The sequence below is a fragment of the Oncorhynchus mykiss genome, chromosome 9 (genome assembly GCF_013265735.2).
Source record: "Oncorhynchus mykiss isolate Arlee chromosome 9, USDA_OmykA_1.1, whole genome shotgun sequence".
NCBI classification, from domain to species: Eukaryota; Metazoa; Chordata; class Actinopteri; order Salmoniformes; family Salmonidae; genus Oncorhynchus; species Oncorhynchus mykiss.
This window is the reverse complement of record NC_048573.1, coordinates 28,725,632-28,743,606: the sequence shown is the minus strand read 5'-3', so window position 1 is coordinate 28,743,606 and position 17,975 is coordinate 28,725,632. Positions and strand designations below refer to the sequence as shown.

General features: G+C 43.9%; 1 protein-coding gene across 6 annotated transcripts in view; it reads left to right on the top strand.

The window, feature by feature from the left end:
* The window catches only part of LOC110531879 (VPS10 domain-containing receptor SorCS2), a 325,985-nt gene that overhangs the window by 249,617 nt on the left and 58,393 nt on the right, over positions 1-17,975 (top strand). For all 6 annotated transcript variants that reach the window (XM_036987785.1, XM_036987783.1, XM_036987784.1 and 3 more), the window contains exons 4-6: positions 12,402-12,566; positions 14,725-14,798; positions 16,561-16,625. In XM_036987785.1, the coding sequence (XP_036843680.1) occupies positions 12,402-12,566; positions 14,725-14,798; positions 16,561-16,625 (304 nt within the window). The remainder of the gene's footprint in view (positions 1-12,401; positions 12,567-14,724; positions 14,799-16,560; positions 16,626-17,975) is intronic.

Below are 17,975 nucleotides of genomic sequence, written 5' to 3'. Positions count from 1 at the left end.
AGTACACACACACAGTACACACACACGCTAAATTATAGAATTCCGACCGTTATCCACTACTATATCCACTACTATTTTATCTTGGCATGTACCCAGGTCTTTTAGTTTTACTATAATTCCTTGACTGCATGTCCATTAAGTACTTAGGTCGGTGAAAGCAGGGCCGGATATGCTTGGGTATCAGAGATTATTATGGTAATATATACAGTTAGGTTCAAAATGGCCAAAGGCACTGCATCCCAGTGCAGGAGGTGACACTACAGTCCCTGGTTTGAATCCAGACCGAATCACATGATTGCGAGTCCCACAGGGCGGCGCACAATTGGCCCAGCGTCGTCCGGGTTTGACCGGGGTAGGCCGTCATTGTAAATAAGAATTTGTTCTTAACTGGTTAAAAAAAACGTCTTTTTTTGACCAACTGAGCTGCAGAGGACCATGCGGACCACTGTATCTCTGATCATTTAAGACGTTGAGATTTCGTAAAATACTATGATGACTATGATGTTTTTGACTATGGAGGCCACGCTCTCTATATCTCGTGAACATTCTCACCAGTCAGAGATTTTCACGTTGTACAGTACTGTGAAAGTATGCTATTATTAAAGTCACAGGTAGAAATGCTTGGCCAGTTTTAGCTCATTTCCCTAGGGACTTTCCGCCCTTCTCACAATGGTCCAATTCGTGGAGACCTCCTCTCTCTATCCCCTCCACTAACCCTCGTCACGCACGCACACACACACTCACACACACACTCACACACACACTCACACACACAAACACACACACAAACACACACACTCACACTCACACTCACACACACACACACACACAAACACACACACGGCACAAAAGACCTACCCCGTTAATTAACTGCTCACAGCGGAAATTAAATATCCTCTCTCTCCACCAACGCCCGGATATCCCCCTAATTATTCCAGTTGTATAATTCAGTGGTTTTTAAAGTGCCACTAATTTTTCCACCGGTGCAGATAAAGTCGCAACTCTCCATATGGCTGGAAATAATCTCTCGGTTTTAAGATCCTTCCTGTTCCCCCGTAATTATCTACACCGGGGGTCCCTGAGTTATCAGTTTGATTGGCAGGCGAGGAGAGAGCAAAGAGGAGCAGCGTGACTTTAATTCGCGCTAATGTCGACTAGAGGTATCAGAGTGACTAGAAAATGTTCATTACAGACTAGATAGTGACTAGATAGTGAATGTGGGATGTAATTGATTACTTTGATTTGGTGACACGCTAGGTTGATTTGGTGTACTTCAGGGCATACACAGCTAACCAAACCAGTTTACTGTTTATTAGGATCTATTGTAGCCCGCAAAGGGTCAGTATTCCAATAGTCCTTTAAAACAAACGGTAACAGTAATTAAACAGTTAACTAACTGTTTAACACAGATGAATTAACACAATTAAAGCATCTCATTTGACCATTTCAGATGGTTATCGTGTAGAGCTCAGATGCATTGGCTTGCAGTGCTCCCTGGACTCCACCCTCTGTGGACTGCACTGAAGGAAATACGTTGGATTTCATGGTGGGTCCTTGGAAGAGTTTCTTCCTCAAGAATCTGCACACCATTCATCCCTGTTTTTTTTCTGTCCACTCCCAATTAATTATTTTTTATTCCACTTTTTCAGTCCTATTTTCAGTTATATTCACTTTTGCCGTTCAATCACTCTCATTCAAATTCCATCCCAAACTCTCACAGTCCGACTTTTAAGAGAGCACAGAGTATGAGGTGAATTGGAATGATTAAACTTACTGTGGAATATTTGAGAGGGATGAATGGGAGATTTTTTTTCTTAAATACATCAGAGCTTTTACTAGTCAGAAAACCAAACCACTGAGGCCATTTAAAATGTTACACTCCGTCTCTCTCTTTCACTATGCTCTTAGTGGAAGACAAAATAAGAAAGTCTCCTTAATTGAATTTTTTTCCATTAAAGTTGAAAAGCACAGTAAATTGTCGGTCTGACTATGCAACTCTGTGTGCCACTGGTTCATTGATCCAGCAACAGTTTTCATCTCTCATTTATTAGGCCTTGAGCCTGGGCTAGAAACAATCACTGTCTCCTCAGCGGCATCTCCTCCCACCAAACACTCTAATTTCCTCTCCGTCTGCCCCCACCATCGATTAACTCCCCCTGTCATGCATGACAATCACTTTCTCTCGATTTGACTATCTCTTAATTACTCTCACTCTTTCTCCCATTCTGTCGATCTATTTCATACATTTGATCCCCCCCTTTATCTATTTCACTCATTCTTTCTGTCTGTTTGTCACACTTATCGCTATTTCATCCACCCACTTTCTCTATTTCTACGTTTTTTTCTTTATTTTACTCTCTCTCTTTCTCTATTTCTATGTTTTTTTCTTTATTTTACTCTCTCTCTTTCTCTATTTCTACGTTTTTTTCTTTATTTCACTCTCTCTCTTTCTCTATTTCTGTTTTTTTCTTTTTTGCCCTTGCTCTCTTTCTCTGTTTCACTTTTTCTCCTCTCTCTCTCTCTGTCTGTCTTTTTATTTTTATTTTTCACTTTCACTCATTATCTGAAGGAGACATGAGTCATCATGAGTTTTAGAGTTAGCAAGATGGCTGCCCGGACTATTTGCGTTGTGTCCCGCCACCCCGCCACCGCCAACCCCTCTTTTACGCTGCTGCTGCTCCTCTCTGTTTATCATCTATGTATAGTCACTTTAACTACACGTTCACGTACATATTACCTCAACTAGCTCGACTAACCGGTGCCCCCGCACATTGACTCTGTACCGGTATCACCTGTATAAAGCCTCACTACTGTTATTCTCACTGTCATTTTACTGTTTTATTTATTTAGCTTTTTTTTAAAACTTATCTTATCTATTTTTTTTACTTATCTAATACCTATTTTTTTTTACTTAAACATTGCACTGTTGGTTAGGACTTGTAAGTAAGCATTTCACTGTAAGATCTACACCTGTGGTATTCGGTGCACGTGACAAGATAAACTTTGATTTGATGTGAAGATCAGAGAAGAGAGGTCAATCATATAATAATTTCGCCCTCAACTAGATCAATCAAAGCACCAGAGTGTGTTTGCTCCACTTTCTCCACTGTCTCCTGTACCCTTGGGCACTAGGAAGGAGACACCAGTCACATGGGCTAGCTAGGCTACCGCCCAGAAGCAGAGAGGCAAATCAAAACACTGCTTGAGTGACTAACAGCTCGGTATGTTCAGAGGCAGAGAAACAGTTGATTTTATCAGGGGGTTTTTGGACAGTATTTTCCCCTGTATTCTGAGAATTAGCTTGGCGTCAACTTAATATTTGTATCTGTCACTTTTTCCACTTAATAGCAATTATCTTGAACTGAACGCCTAAAAACCCGGCTGTGAAATGATTGAGCTAATGTGTTTTTTTCCCAGCCTGAGTGTTACATCTCTTATCTGCAATTACTGATTGTTTTTTCATTGTTATTTAGCCTTTATTTAAACTAGGCAGGTCGGTTAAGAACAAATTCTTATTTTCAATGACCGCCTACCAAAAGGCAAAAGGCCTCCTGCGGGGACAGGCCTGGGATTTAAAAAAAAATATATATATATATATCTATATATATATATATATATATATATATATAGGACAAAACACACATCACGACAAGAGAGACAGCACAACACTACATGAAGCCAACACAATAGCATGGCAGCAACACATGACAACACAGCATGGTAGCAACACCACATGAAATCAGCATGTGACTGACAGAACAGGTGTTGTATGGATGACGGCTGCAGTAGGTATCTCATAGGGGAAGTGAGTCCTATAAATGAGCATCAACCAGTGGGTCTTGCGACAGGTATACAGAGATGACCAGTTTACAGAGGAGTATAGAGTGCAGTGATGTGTCCTATAAGGAGCACTAGTGGCAAATCTGATGGCCGAATGGTTAAAAACATCTAGCCGCTCGAGAGCACCCGTACCTGCCGATCTATAAATTATGGCTCCTTAATCTAACATGGATAGGATGGTCAGTTTGGCAGCTGAGCTGAAAGAGGAGTGATTACGATAGAGGATACCAAAGTCTAGATTTAACCTTAGCCTGCAGCTTTGACATGTGCTGAGAGAAGCACAGTGGACCGTCTAGCCATACTCCCAAGTACTCATATGAGATATCTGCTCATTCGTAAAACCACATTTCAGGTCCATTCGCTAACCTTCAGGTGATTAGGCCATTTGAACCTTTTTGTACATGTTATGGCTGGCAAATGCAATGTGTACTTTCAACTTTTCTAACGGGGATAGTTGAGAACAATTAGCCCTTCATTTTGTACCAGCTATTCCACAGGCTCACGACAATAGAGAATTGGGCCAGACAACATGCTTTGGTTTTCGTTTTGCAGTCATAGTTTTTATTGTTTACTTTCGCGATACTACAATGCAATTGAAATACGTTTGACCCCAAAAAATATGAGTTCACAATCATGAATACAATACATACAATACAGGAAATAGGCAAGGAAACAAAGGTTTCGTTTTTGCAACGTGCTTTGATTGAATGCTATTAGTGACACTTACCATATATTTGTTAATGAATGGCTATGACGGTTTAGAAATGGTTGTTCTGAACAACTTGTAGTCTTGTAGTCATTCATCATAATACAATTAGACCCAAGTTTGAAAATGCCCCCAAAAACACACAGGAATGTGTATATAAACAATCAAGACTGTGCAAGGTAATATTATATGCCAATAAAAACACTTATACACCTGTTTCTGGCTTGTTTTACTGCGCCCTGTGAGGGAACGATTGTTTACCCATAAAACATGGCCCCTGCGACATCAATTGCGGTTTACAAGCCGTAGCCTCGTGTGTGTGAGGAATTCACAATCTCCCTCCTTGATTTAGCCTATTTAGGAGTAAGGAGAATGAAAATGCAATGTAAATATGGATAAATCATTTTGCTGCCTCTCTGCTGCGTTCTCACACACCCTAATTTGGTCTCAGCGGGGAATATTTGCTTTTGTGTGTGCGCCTTAGTATTGAATGCCCTTCCTGCAAATAAATACGTATTCGTAAAGGCAGGCAGTCAAATAGATGGTCAAGTTTACCAGACCTCCCGCTTTGTCTAAGGGTTCATTGGCAACCCGGATACAAATTGCCTGGAGAAAGTCTGGTTTTATCGAGTCTGGGGGAAGGCATTGGGGGAGGGTGGTGTGACACACAGGGTGACCCATGTCATAAATGCTGCCAGCGACCCACCTGGCACTTACTGACTGACCCCTGTGTTCATGGAGCCGTCTGGAACTTTAGCCGCGCGCGCACACACACACACACACACACACACACACACTAAAATATGGACACACGTACAGAGGCACACACACTAAAGCAACTCTCTCTCTGTATCTCCCCCACTCTCTCTCTCTCTCTAACTATCTATATCTGTCTGTCTCCCTCCTGCTGCTATTTCTCTCTATAGAAAGTCGACACCCATTGAACTTTTTTCACATTTCGTAGCGTTACAAAGTGGGATTGAAATAGATTTAATCATGTTTTTTCTTCTTTATTGATCTACACAAAATACTCCATAATGTCAAAGTGAATTGAAGTTTTATTTATTTATTATTATTAATAGAAATGTATAAAAAAAACTAAAATAAAGTAATTGCATAAGTGTTCACCAACTTTGTTTAGGCCACTCAGGTCACTCAGTCAATACTGAATTTCAAGCACAAATTCAACTGCGAAGACCAGGGAGCCTCATAAAGAAAAGCAGCGATTGGTAGATGGGTAACAACAACACATCAGACATTGAATACATCTTTAAGCACGATCAAGTGAATAATGATGCTGTGGATGACGTATTCAATCACCCAGACACATCAGAGATGCAGTCGTCCATCTGAAATGAGCTGCAGGACAGGAAGGAAACTGCTCAGAGATGTCACCATGAGGCCATTGGTGATTTTAGAACGGCTGCGCAGTTCAATGGCTGTGATGGGAGAAAACTGAGGATGGGATCAACGACATTGTAGTGACTCCACAATAATGACCTAAATGACAGAGTGGAAAGAAGAATACACAAATGCAGAATACAAATATTCTAAAAAGTGCATATGTACGCAACAAGGCATTAAAATAAAACAGCATAAAAAAAAACATGGCAAAGGATTACACTTTTTGGCCCGAAATGCAAAGCCTTATGTTTGGGGCAAATCCAACACCTCCCTGAGTAACTGCCTTCTTGTTTTCAAGCATGGTGGTGTCTGCATCACGGTATGCATCCACCACCGTGACATCGACCAAAATACTTTTTTTTCAGGATTAAAAGAAACGAGATGGAGCTAAGCACAGGCAAAACCCTAGAGGAAAACCTGCTTCATTCTGCAGGACAATAACCTAGAACGCAAAGCCAAATCTACACTGGAGCTGCTTACCAAGATGACAGTGAATGTTCCTGAGTGGCAAAGTTAACGTTTCGACTTAAATCTGCTTTAAACATGGCTGTCTAGCCATGATCCCCAACAATTTGACAGAGCTTGAAGAATTTTTTTGAAAGAAATAATGGGCAAATATTGGACAATACAGGCGTGCAAAGCTCATTTGAGACCCAAGAAGACTCACATCTGTAATCGCTGCTCAGGTGTTTATAACATGATTTGAGGGAGGGTGAATACTTATACAATCAAGCTATATTAGTGTTTTCTTTTTCATTAATCCCCCCCAAAATGATCTTCCACTTTGACATTATAGTAGTATTTTGTGTAGATCAATCCCACTTTGTAACACTATAAAATGAGAAGAAATCCAAGAGAAGTGTAGACCTTCTATAGGCGGTGTAAAATATGTCTTGTTTCCCTCCCTCTCTCTCATCTATATCTCTCCTTCCCTGTTTAGCTATGCAGGTATTCTGTTTCCCTTTTTTCAAGGTCACCGGCTGGGCTTACCTCAGTTCCTGTTCATCTCCCCACTCCTTCTCATCTCTCTCCCTCTCTCTTTTTTTGGCCAGGAAGGCATTTGATTTATCCTCCTGCAAGGTCAGAATGTGGGTTCTCTCTCTCTCTCTCTCTCTCTCTCTTTCACTCTCTTTCTCTCTCTATCCCTCCCTCCCTCCCTCCTTCTCTCTCTTTCTCTCTCAGTAGTTCCTCCACCCCTGTCCTGCTAGCTGACTTCAGTGTAAGTGTTTGTGACAGGGATAGGTTATGATGGCGCTGATTGCGCTCTTTGGCTTGACCCGGACAAATTGCCTGTGTGAGTGTCAGGTTCTGTGGCTGGAGGGCAGGAGAGTGGACCAAGTCCTGCTCTGCTCTCTCAACCCCACCCTCCTCACTTGCTTTCTGTCCTCTCCTTCACACTGTGTGGATGATCCAGTGCACTCTTGTTCTCTGTCGTAGAGATGGTAACTAATCGCCATTCGGCAGTCATCGATATCTTAAATCCATTTGGCATTCTTATTGCAGCAATGCCTATTCTAAGTCAGTTTATCCTCTCTGTCTGTGTTTTAAGTGTGTTATGGTTGAGATAACCTGCTAAAGAGCCATCATTTAGGGGTTTATGAGGACATTAGTCAGGTGGATCTATGCATACAGTATGGACACACACACGTAAACACACAGAGACACATGCACACGCAAACACACACAAACTCCCGCATGCACTAGCTCTGCAGCGAGGGATCCGCACAGATGAACACACTTAACTCACTGCGATTACATCTGAAATAATTCCTCAGTGGTCCTGCTCTCTCTCCCGCTCCCCCTCTCGCTCTCTCTCTCTCCTCTCTCTTTCTCTTTTCTCTCCCTCTCTCTCTCTCTCTCTTTCTCTCTGCATCATGCACAACGTGAAGGCAACAGAAAAAGGAGAGGGACGTGCCAGAGATTGTTTGAACAACTCCTTCATCTACTAATGGGAGAGGGGGAAAGAGAGAGAGAAAGGGGGGATGGGTTGTGGAATGAGAGAGAGGCAGAGCGAGGAATCTCAGAGACAGATAGCGCTGGGTATGGAGATAGGATCAGAAGGACAGAGAAAATCGGAGACTGACAGAACCTCAAATAGCCACAGGATAGTTAGAGAGATATGTCAAAGAGAGAGGGAGAGGCTGAGCATGAGAGAGAGAGTTAGAGGAGAGTGAGAGAGGAAGTCAGACAGAAATGGAAAGAGGGAGTTGGAGGAGGAGACAGTAACAGACAGAATGGTAGGGAGTTTGAGGAGACATATGAGAGAGTGGGAGTTAAAGTGCACATCGTTGTCAATCTGATGTTGGGCACGATAAGCACTGTTCTTGGCACCAGCAGGCATTGAAGCGGAATCTAGGGCACAAGCCGTTACCATAGAGTGGGCCCCACTCACCACTCCTCCTCCTCCCTCTACTTGGCAAGACAGAGTCCCATCCGGAAACTCTCTCTCTCTCTCTCTCTCTCTCTCTCTCTCTCTCTCTCTCTCTCTTTCTTGTAATGACAATGGTAAAGATTAGTTCTTCAGTAGCCATGGAGCAGAGCCAAGATGGAGCCCCAGAGCCGCCGAGCCGTGTCCTGCCAGTCGCCACCGGTGTAGTACAAATGCACCTGCCTCTTTGGAAACTAATATCCATAATGTACGGAGCCATGGTTAATGCATTAGGAATGTAGCTGTGGGTAGTAGATGCTCTCAGGACCCTTTTCTCTCTCGCTTCCTGACACCTCTAACACCTCTAGTACTACTCTGTATTGGGGCTCTCACACCTTTACCTGGTGTAACGTGTATCGTTTATCACCTAGCCTGCTCCCTGGACAGCACACTTTTGAGTGGTGTGCGGTGTGTGCGCTTGGGCGGGGTCTGACGTGTGCGTGACGCGCGGACATAGCTGCGTGTGTGTGCACGACATGATTTGAGTGTTTATGGGTCTGGATATACAGTGTCTCCTGGAGACTTACCTTTATCTGTGTGTTGGGGGAGGGCAGAAAGTGGGTCTCAACTGTATTCATTCGTTTTGTGTACTTTCGCTGAATGTACTTTCTCATAAGGTCGCGTACTCTCGCATAATGCCGTGTACTTTCTCATAGTGCCGTGTACTTTCGCATAGTGCCGTGTACTTTCAAATAGTGCTGTGTACTTTCGCATAGTGCAGTGTACTTTCTCATAGTGCCGTGTACTTTCGCATAGTGCCGTGTACTTTCGAATAGTGCCGTGTACTTTCGCATAGTGCTGTGTACTTTCTCATAGTGCCGTGTACTTTCTCATAGTGCCGTGTACTTTCTCATAGTGCCGTGTACTTTCTCATAGTGTGGTGTGCTTTCTCATAGCACCGTGTACTTTCTCATAGTGTGGTGTGCTTTCTCATAGCACCGTGTACTTTCTCATGGTGTCGTGTACTTTCTCATAGCGCTGTGTACTTTCTCATAGCTAGTCCTGGGGAGATATTAATAATGTCATGTCAATATACTCCTGTTCGCCCAGGCGATCCTTACAACAGCAACTATTCTCTAGTTTATTCACAGCATAACACGGCTCACCACTCACCTATTGCACAGGCCCTGCTCTCACTGAAAATCAACACTGCCAATTTGCATATGTAATTGGGTGGAAAGCAATTGGGCTGGAGCTACGTTTATAGAATGGCAACAGAGAATCACTAACCGAAGGATTCTGTGTTTTTCCTCGGCTCAGGCGGATGGGAGACGTTTACAGATTCGACAAAAAACCTGCACTCACGTGACTCCAAAGGGTGGGTGTGTGTGTGTGTGTGTGTGTGTGTGTGTGTGTGTGTGTGTGTGTGTGTGTGTGTGTGTGTGTGTTCGTGTGTGTGTTACTGTGCAGTTGGTCGAGCAGGGACAGTAAGTGTAAGGTTCCTTTGACGAGTCTTCAATTCGTTACTGGGTTCTAGGAGACAGACAAAGAGTCAGACTGTTCTTGTGTGATGAATTACATCTGTGATACAGGTGTGTGTGTGTGTGTGTGTGTGTGCGCGCCATGGTCCCTTACCATGGTGCCACTGTGTGGGGGACTTTTGTTTACCCAGTAAAGTATACCCATGGCATTAGCATGTCTTAATCCCTCCAAATGGCAGTGGTATGTCCTCAAGCCACTGAGATCTGTCCCACAACCGTCTATCAAACCATTTCCCATCCCCTTACACACAACATGAATCTTTATAGATAGATAACACGTACGCGTATATACCTGAGCAGATGCGTTTTTAGAAGTGATCATATGACCTAATACACATTGATCCGGGAGGAAGTGACTTTCAATGTTGTTGTTTACCAACAGTACTGCCATTTCTATGATATTCCTATTACCATAACTCCGCCAATGTGTCACACACCCACTATGCCGTCTCAAGTGTGGACACAGGAAGTTTTGGGAGCGCTTTTATCTGTGGCGCACAATGGGAGCTCTGTACTGAGGGAACGTTGAGTTATGAATTGGAAGAAACCGATTTGAGCAACAGCTGTGGTGAAAAGCATCTGATTCTGAGAGTCTGGACTCTCCGTACAGGAGCACTATTGTAGTTTCTCTGTCCTAGTGCGCACTTCTCAAAGTTTATGGCTTCGTCGTTGTTGACGTCGTCGTGAGGGAAGTCAGGGAGAAGGACCAAGTTTGAGGTTTGACTTCGCTTTGCCTTGTTTGGTTGCTTTTCAAGAGGTCGGGGTGTCCTGTCGGCTTGACAACAGTACCATTCATAGTGTGTCAGCGTTACTGCAACACCAGAAGGTTACGGATGGGATAGAAAGCAGCCAGGGGTAGCCTATACTGTTCCTTGATGCCACTTCCTAATCCAATAATAGTAGCTTGGGTCAAAACTATTTCAGGCAGTCTGTAAGGTTATTCGGTCACAAGGTTGTTTATCTGATCCAAACTGCGGATGTTGTTGTTGTTCAGTTTCTACTTTTTGCTACTTTTATGAAGCTTTGTTGCTTATCTCAAATGTAAAAAATAAAAAATAAATCCGTAAGCTGTTGTTATAAAGGGGAGGTCAGAGAGGGTCAGAACCCGGCTTTGGTTAAGGTGTGTGACGTCAAAACGGTCCTCTCATAGTGGTCATCAGGTCAAGCTGGGTGAGTTCTGTTTAAACAAGAGGTATTGGAATAGGCGGACATTTTGATGGATGCGTCCCCCAGGGAACACACACACACAACAAAGTATGTCTCTTGGCCTTTGAGATTCCTAGATACTTCTGCTCCACTTCATTTTTTCTGCTGTCTATCCCTCCATCTCTCTGTCCTTCCTCAGTTCCTTCCATCTCTGTGAACGAAAGAGAAGTGTCCCTTCTCTCCGGGGGCAGTGTGGCAGCTGTCTGCAGGCATTACAAACAGCCAGGCTAGGAGTTGTTAATTGACCGTGGCGATCCATAGAAGGCTGCTTAGACCCGGCTCGCTCAACCCTGACACGCGTGCATGCGCACCCCCACACAGCACACAAACACACAGCCCGGATTGGGGAGCCAGTGCGATGCAGAGCGGAGCGCCCTGAGGAATGTCATTATAATTTTTGGGGTTATTTTACCCCCTTTTTCTCACGAAATGTGATGATATCCAATAGCAATCTTGTCTCATCGCTGCAACTCCCCAACGGGCTCGGGAAAGGCGAAAGTTGAGTCGTGCGTCATCTGAAACATGACCCGCCAAAACCGTGTTTCTTAACACCCAGAAGCCAGCTGCACCAATGTGTTGGAGGAAACACCGCTCAACCGACGACCGCTCAGCCTACAGGCGCCCGGCCCACCACAGGAGTGCGATGAGCCAAGTAAAGCCCACCCGGCCAAACCTTCCCCTAACTCGGGCGACGCTGGGCCAATTGTGACACAGCCTGGGATCAAACCCGGGTCTGTAGTGATGCCTCAAGCCTTAGACTGCTGCACCACTCGGGAGGCACTAAGTACTGCTCAATTGCAGGCATGGGGGGGCCTAGCAATAGTGAGAGGAAGAGAGAGGAAGTAGGCTAGCTTGTGCAATCAATTGACCCAAATTCAGTGTGTATGCAAAATGTAGATGAACATTTTTCCCATCTTGCTCCGACTGTTCCCTTATGTCTGATTATTGCAGATGACAGAATATTGAGCGATCTGATTGGATAATACGTTTTGTGTTGCTCAGCCCTTTAGGTGGTTTACCTCTGTGTGTCCAACACTTAATGATGATTGGTGAGATGGTAAGCTCGGAGTTCCCCCGTTTAACGTGTCCCTGTTATGAGCTATGAAAGGGAATATTAGATCATCAATATGGTGTCGCCACGGAGTAAGCCTTGAGAGTGGCCCTGGTTGGAAATATGGCGTGCGTGGGTGCATGCTTCTCTCCACCCCTACCACACGTACCACATTTCAACCCCAGAAACCCAAATCAAACATTACCACATTAACATTACCCTATACAGTACAGACCTTATCCTTATCTCCCTTCTAACCTCTGACCTCTGACCTCTCTCTGTCAGGTGATCCTAGTGAGCTCGTCCATTAACGAGCGTGACCAGATGCTGTTCATTAGTACAGACGAGGGCTCCTCGTTCCAGCGACAGCCCCTCTCCTTCACCGCGGAGACCCTCCTCTTCCACCCCAAGGAGGAGGACAAGGTGCTGGCTTACTGCAAGGAGGGAAAGGTGGGTCAATGTCAAAATTAGAGATAATTGTGCTTTTGTGGGGATATCTATTTCATGTTCATAGCATTTCTATCAGTTCACAATTAACAGAAATATATGTTGTAAATATGCTAAAATACTTTGAGCAGCGAACTTGTTTTGGACAGATATACTTTCCCTTTACAGTGCTACTTAATGCACAGCTAGGATAGCCTTGCCCTAGCAAATGTAGTGTGTCGTGTTGTGTGGCGTGGGTAGCCTAGCGGAAAGAGCATTGGGCCCGTAACTGAAAGGATAGCCTTGCCCTAGCAAATGTAGTGTGTCGTGTTGTGTGGCGTGGGTAGCCTAGCGGAAAGAGCATTGGGCCAGTAACTGAAAGGATGCTCGTTCGAATCCCCGAGCCGACAAAGTCGAAAAATCTGCCAATGTCCCCTTGAACAGGGTCACTGTTGTTAATGGCTTGCCGTGACCTTAGTCTCCAAGGGTGTCTCAGGGGGAGTTGGGATATGCGAAAAAAAAGTTCACCCATGCTGTATATATGTGTGAAATATGACAAAAAAATCGACTTTGTGTTGTTTTATTCAGCGTGGTTGTAATGATTTAGCCGACAGTGTGGGGAATACGGAGTGTGTTGAATTGAACAGTGAAAAAAAAAATGCCCTTAGTCACAGATCTCTGTAGGATCAGCTTACCTTCCCCAGATCCCAACCGTTTTTAACACAAAACTGACCATAGGTCAGTGTCGAGGGACAGTTCTGCGTCACATTTGGCATCGTCTCCGATCTCTCCTCAGATAACTCACAGTCACAGTAGCAACAGAAAATGGAGGGACCTCCACTTGAATCATTTAGAGTTAATTAAACAAGAAATTAAATGAGGTTTTAATCTGTTCCATATGGCCAGGCTACAGATGGAGAGTAAAAAAAAAGGCATTTAACAGGACAGAAAAATCATTTAGCGGAAGAAAGAGATGGGATGCCTACGGTGGCCCCCCTCTCCTCCAAACGCCTGTTAGAATTCATGTATTTGTATGGGAGAGATGATTGGTGAGATAATGCCCCTTGCGATTGGTTATCCTTTGGAGATGTTGCTGTGGTCAGGTTTGATTTTTCTTGGTTCAGCCAGTCCGGTTTTATTACGTTTGATCCTATCGATTCAATTGGGCTTTCTGGATTTCAGTGAGAGATTCAGTGTTTGCAAAGGTTTGTTGTCTTCTGCTAAAGTGTGTATGCACCTGCAATACCCTATGTGCGTGTCAGCGGAGGCTGCTGTGGGGAGAATGGCTCATAATATTGGCTGGAACGGAGGCAATGGGATGGTATCAAACCATGTGTCTGATGTATTTGATGCTATTACATCTTTTCCGCTCCAGCCATTTGTGTGTGTGTGTGTGTGTGTGTGTGTGTGGCAGTAAGGGAATGTGTGCAGGCTTGCTGGTGAAACCTTTTTTGTGCTGTTTATGTCTGCTGGGATACCTGGTGAGAAAATCAATACATATTTATTATTAAGCCGATCAATGGTACACATGCACACACAACCAAACTCACATACTGACACACACACACATGGAATAACCAACTAAGATTAATAGAGGTTAGCCTGAGGTAGGTGAACCATGGAATTCTCTTGCTTGACTTACTGGACCGGATGTTCTTCAGCACAATTTACTACACACTGAGGGATGTTCTTCAGCACAATTTACTACACACTGAGGGATGTTCTTCAGCACAATTTACTACACACTGAGGGATGTTCTTCAGCACAATTTACTACACACTGAGGGATGTTCTTCAGCACAATTTACTACACACTGAGGGATGTTCTTCAGCACAATTTACTACACACTGAGGGATGTTCTTCAGCACAATTTACTACACACTGAGGGATGTTCTTCAGCACAATTTACTACACACTGAGGGATGTTCTTCAGCACAATTTACTACACACTGAGGGATGTTCTTCAGCACAATTTACTACACACTGAGGGATGTTCTGACACCATAAAATCACCAATACTGAGATGAAAAGCTATGACAATCATCCATTTCACCTCTTTATCCATACAACTCCTGTTTTGTCGGGCATTTACGATTTTTTTTGTCATATCAATTTATGACATTAGCTACAAGTTTGTCGTAAAGAACCTTGGTGTCATTGTTTGATTGTTTTCTATTCAAAGCTCTATGTGTCCACGGATTTGGGCCGGAAGTGGACTCTAATGCAGGAACGAGTGACCAAGGACAGGATATATTGGTCAGTGATTTTCTATTCCTGTTACAGTATGTCTCCCACTTGCTTTACAGTACTGTAACTCTGGCCTTTACATTGTCACACCCTCACTCACAAAATGTAGCTGTGATCAACTCACGGGTTAGAGAGTTTTTCAATTTGAGGTTTATCTCCTCACTCCTTCTGCATTCTCTCTCTCTCTCTCTCTCGCTCTCTCGCTCTCTCGCTCTCTCGCTCTCTCGTACCCAGAAGGTCATAGAGACAGTTCGTGCCTGTTTGCTGCTCTCGCCTCTCAGAAATGATCTCTGTTCCCCTTGGATCCAGATCAGTGGTTGTAAAGCCATTAGTGTTGAGACCTGGACATTTGTCCATCCCTAACACCAAATCATCCCCAGCACATCTTACTGTATGAGGATAGATAGGTCAGTTCCAAAGTCTGTTTTGAGTCAAGCAGATGTTCTGGCTAATATCTGATCTAGGATCAGATTACCCAACACAAATCGGACCTTCGCCCCCACTATCAGTTGAGATGTAAAACTGATCCCAGATCTGGGTATAGAGGCAATTCCCTTACACTTTACAACGCATTGCATTTCACATATGGATACCATTACAAAGGCATTAGAAAAACCTTTTTTTTATGATGTATGTATTGGCACTAGCTGTAGGAAATGAGAGATCAAAAGATTACGTACCATATACGTAATCCAAGCACCACATTTGTATCCCTAACCACTGGCTACCAATAAAATATCACCACATATACTTTGCTTTGGCCAGTGACTCCCCAAACAGTCTGATAGCGAGTATGTAATGAGATGTAAAATACTAACAGAGACACAGAAGTGATATGCCTAGGGAGTTGTTCCTAGTCAAGTCATGTGGACAAGCAAAACATTTCTCTCTCGCTAGAACACATTAGGACCAGGAGTTTTTTTTCTGACCACGTGACCTGACCAAGAAAAACTCTTGGCCCTGAAAAATCCTCTCAAAGCATTTGTGCTTTCCGAATTGCCAGAATTAGCTAATAGTTGGGTCTGGAATAGCTTTATCCTCACTGCGTGGCCTTCTGCTCCTAAAAGAGCGGAAGAGAAGAGTGGTCTGGGGTCCTTATAAATCAGGAACACTTTAAAGAGCTAGTCAGCTTCTATCTGGCAGGGTGGTCCGTCCAACAAGATGGACGCCAGACACTAGTTCTTTGTACCACTTTCTCGACACGTTCAGAGTTGGGTTTAGAGGTATTTCAACTATTTATCTTGTGTAAAGCATTGCTGGCTAGTGGCTATCCCATGAAATAGAACAGATGTGAATTGGTTATGGGTGGTGAAATGGTGGCTCGTATGCTGCTTGAGGCCAAGAGCAGACAGGAAACACAACTCAGAGAATGACACAGTATGTGAGGAGAATACGGACGTCAGGAAACATGTGAAATAGAATGCAACTTTTTTCCAGAAGGAGTTTTGTTCACTCTATTTCTCCCTCCCTCCCTCCTTTCCTCTTCCCTACCCCCTTCATTCTCTCCCTCTCTTCTACAGCTTGCTAATTGCTCATAAAGCCTCTTTATAGGGAGCGCAATGTAGGTTTTCATATCTCACCTATATCTTTATAGAGCTGGGGAGATTTCACAAACTTCCCTGCCGACTTCTAATCAGATTCACTTTACTAGGAGGACAGAGAGAAAGTGACAATAGGAAGGGGGGGGGGGGGCAAAGGAGGTTAAGTGCACGACAAGTTTGGTTATGTTTTCCCCAACTGCCCACTTTAATACTAACCTCCTCTGTCTCAGGTCTGTGGCTGGTGTAGATGTGGACCCTGACTTGGTGCATATGGAGATGCAGGACACAAGTGGAGGTACGATGCACTTCTTTCAGTGTGCACGCATGTCTGGATGGATTCTGTGAGCTACATCTTTGACCTCTTTCTCACCGACCAAATGCGATTCTTCTCGAATCCCCTAAACACACATTGCTACCCTCAACTACCCTCTCATGCCATTCCTCTCCCTTGAAGACAAGTCTGCCTGTGCAACGCTCTCAACTCCTCACTCAACTCCCACAGGCACCAGGATTATCATATCATTATATGATATTATCATTATATTATATTACCATGGATTATCATATCATCAGCCAGCCAGGTTAGCTCTGCACGACCCACCAAGGGGAATAGGTGTGTGTAGTGTGGGGGTTGGGGATGGTTGTGTGTGTGTGTGTGTGTGCGCGTGCCCAGATGTAAACATTTGTGTGTGTCTGCATGCCTATGTTAGAATGTACAGTACCAGTCAAAATTTGGGACATAGGTACATTTTTTATTTTTTACTATTTTCTACATTGTATAATAATAGTGAAGACATGAAAACTATGAAATAACACATATGGAATCATGTAGTAACCAAAAAAGTGTCAAGTGAATTAAAATGTTTTATATTTGAGATTCTTCAAAGTTGCCAACCTTTGGCTTGATGACAGCTTTGCACACTCATGGCATTCTCTCAACCAGCTTCACCTGGAATGCTTTTCCAACAGTCTTGATGGAGTTCCCACATAAGCTGAGCACTTGTTGGCTGCTTTTCCTTCACTCTGGGTCCAACTCATGACAACGACCTACCGATCCTCGACTTCGGTGATGTCATCTATAATATAGCCTCCAACACTCTACTCAACAAATTGGATGCAGTCAATCACAGTGCCATCAGTTTTGTCACCAAAGCCCCATACACTACCCACCACTGCGACTTGTATGCTCTCGTTGGTTGGCCCTCGCTTAATACTCGTCGCCAAACCCACTGGTTACAGGTTATCTACAAGTCTCTGCTAGGTAAAGCCCCGCCTTATCTCAGCTCACTGGTCACCATAGCAGCACCCACTCGTAGCACGTGCTCCAGCAAGTATATCTCACCGGTCACCCCCAAAGCCAATTCCTCCTTTGGCCGCCTTTCCTTCCAGTTCTCTGCTGCCAATTACTGGAACGAGCCACAAAAATTCCTTAAGCTGGAGACTCATATCTCCCTCACTAGCTTTAAGCACCAGCTCTCAGAGCAGCTCACAGATCACTGCACCTGTGCATAGCCCATCTGTAAACAGCCCATCTATCTACCTCATCCTCATACTGTATTTATTTATTTATCTTGCTCCTTTGCACCCCAGTATCTCTACTTGCACATTCATCTTCTGCACATCTTCCATTCCAGTGTTTAATTGC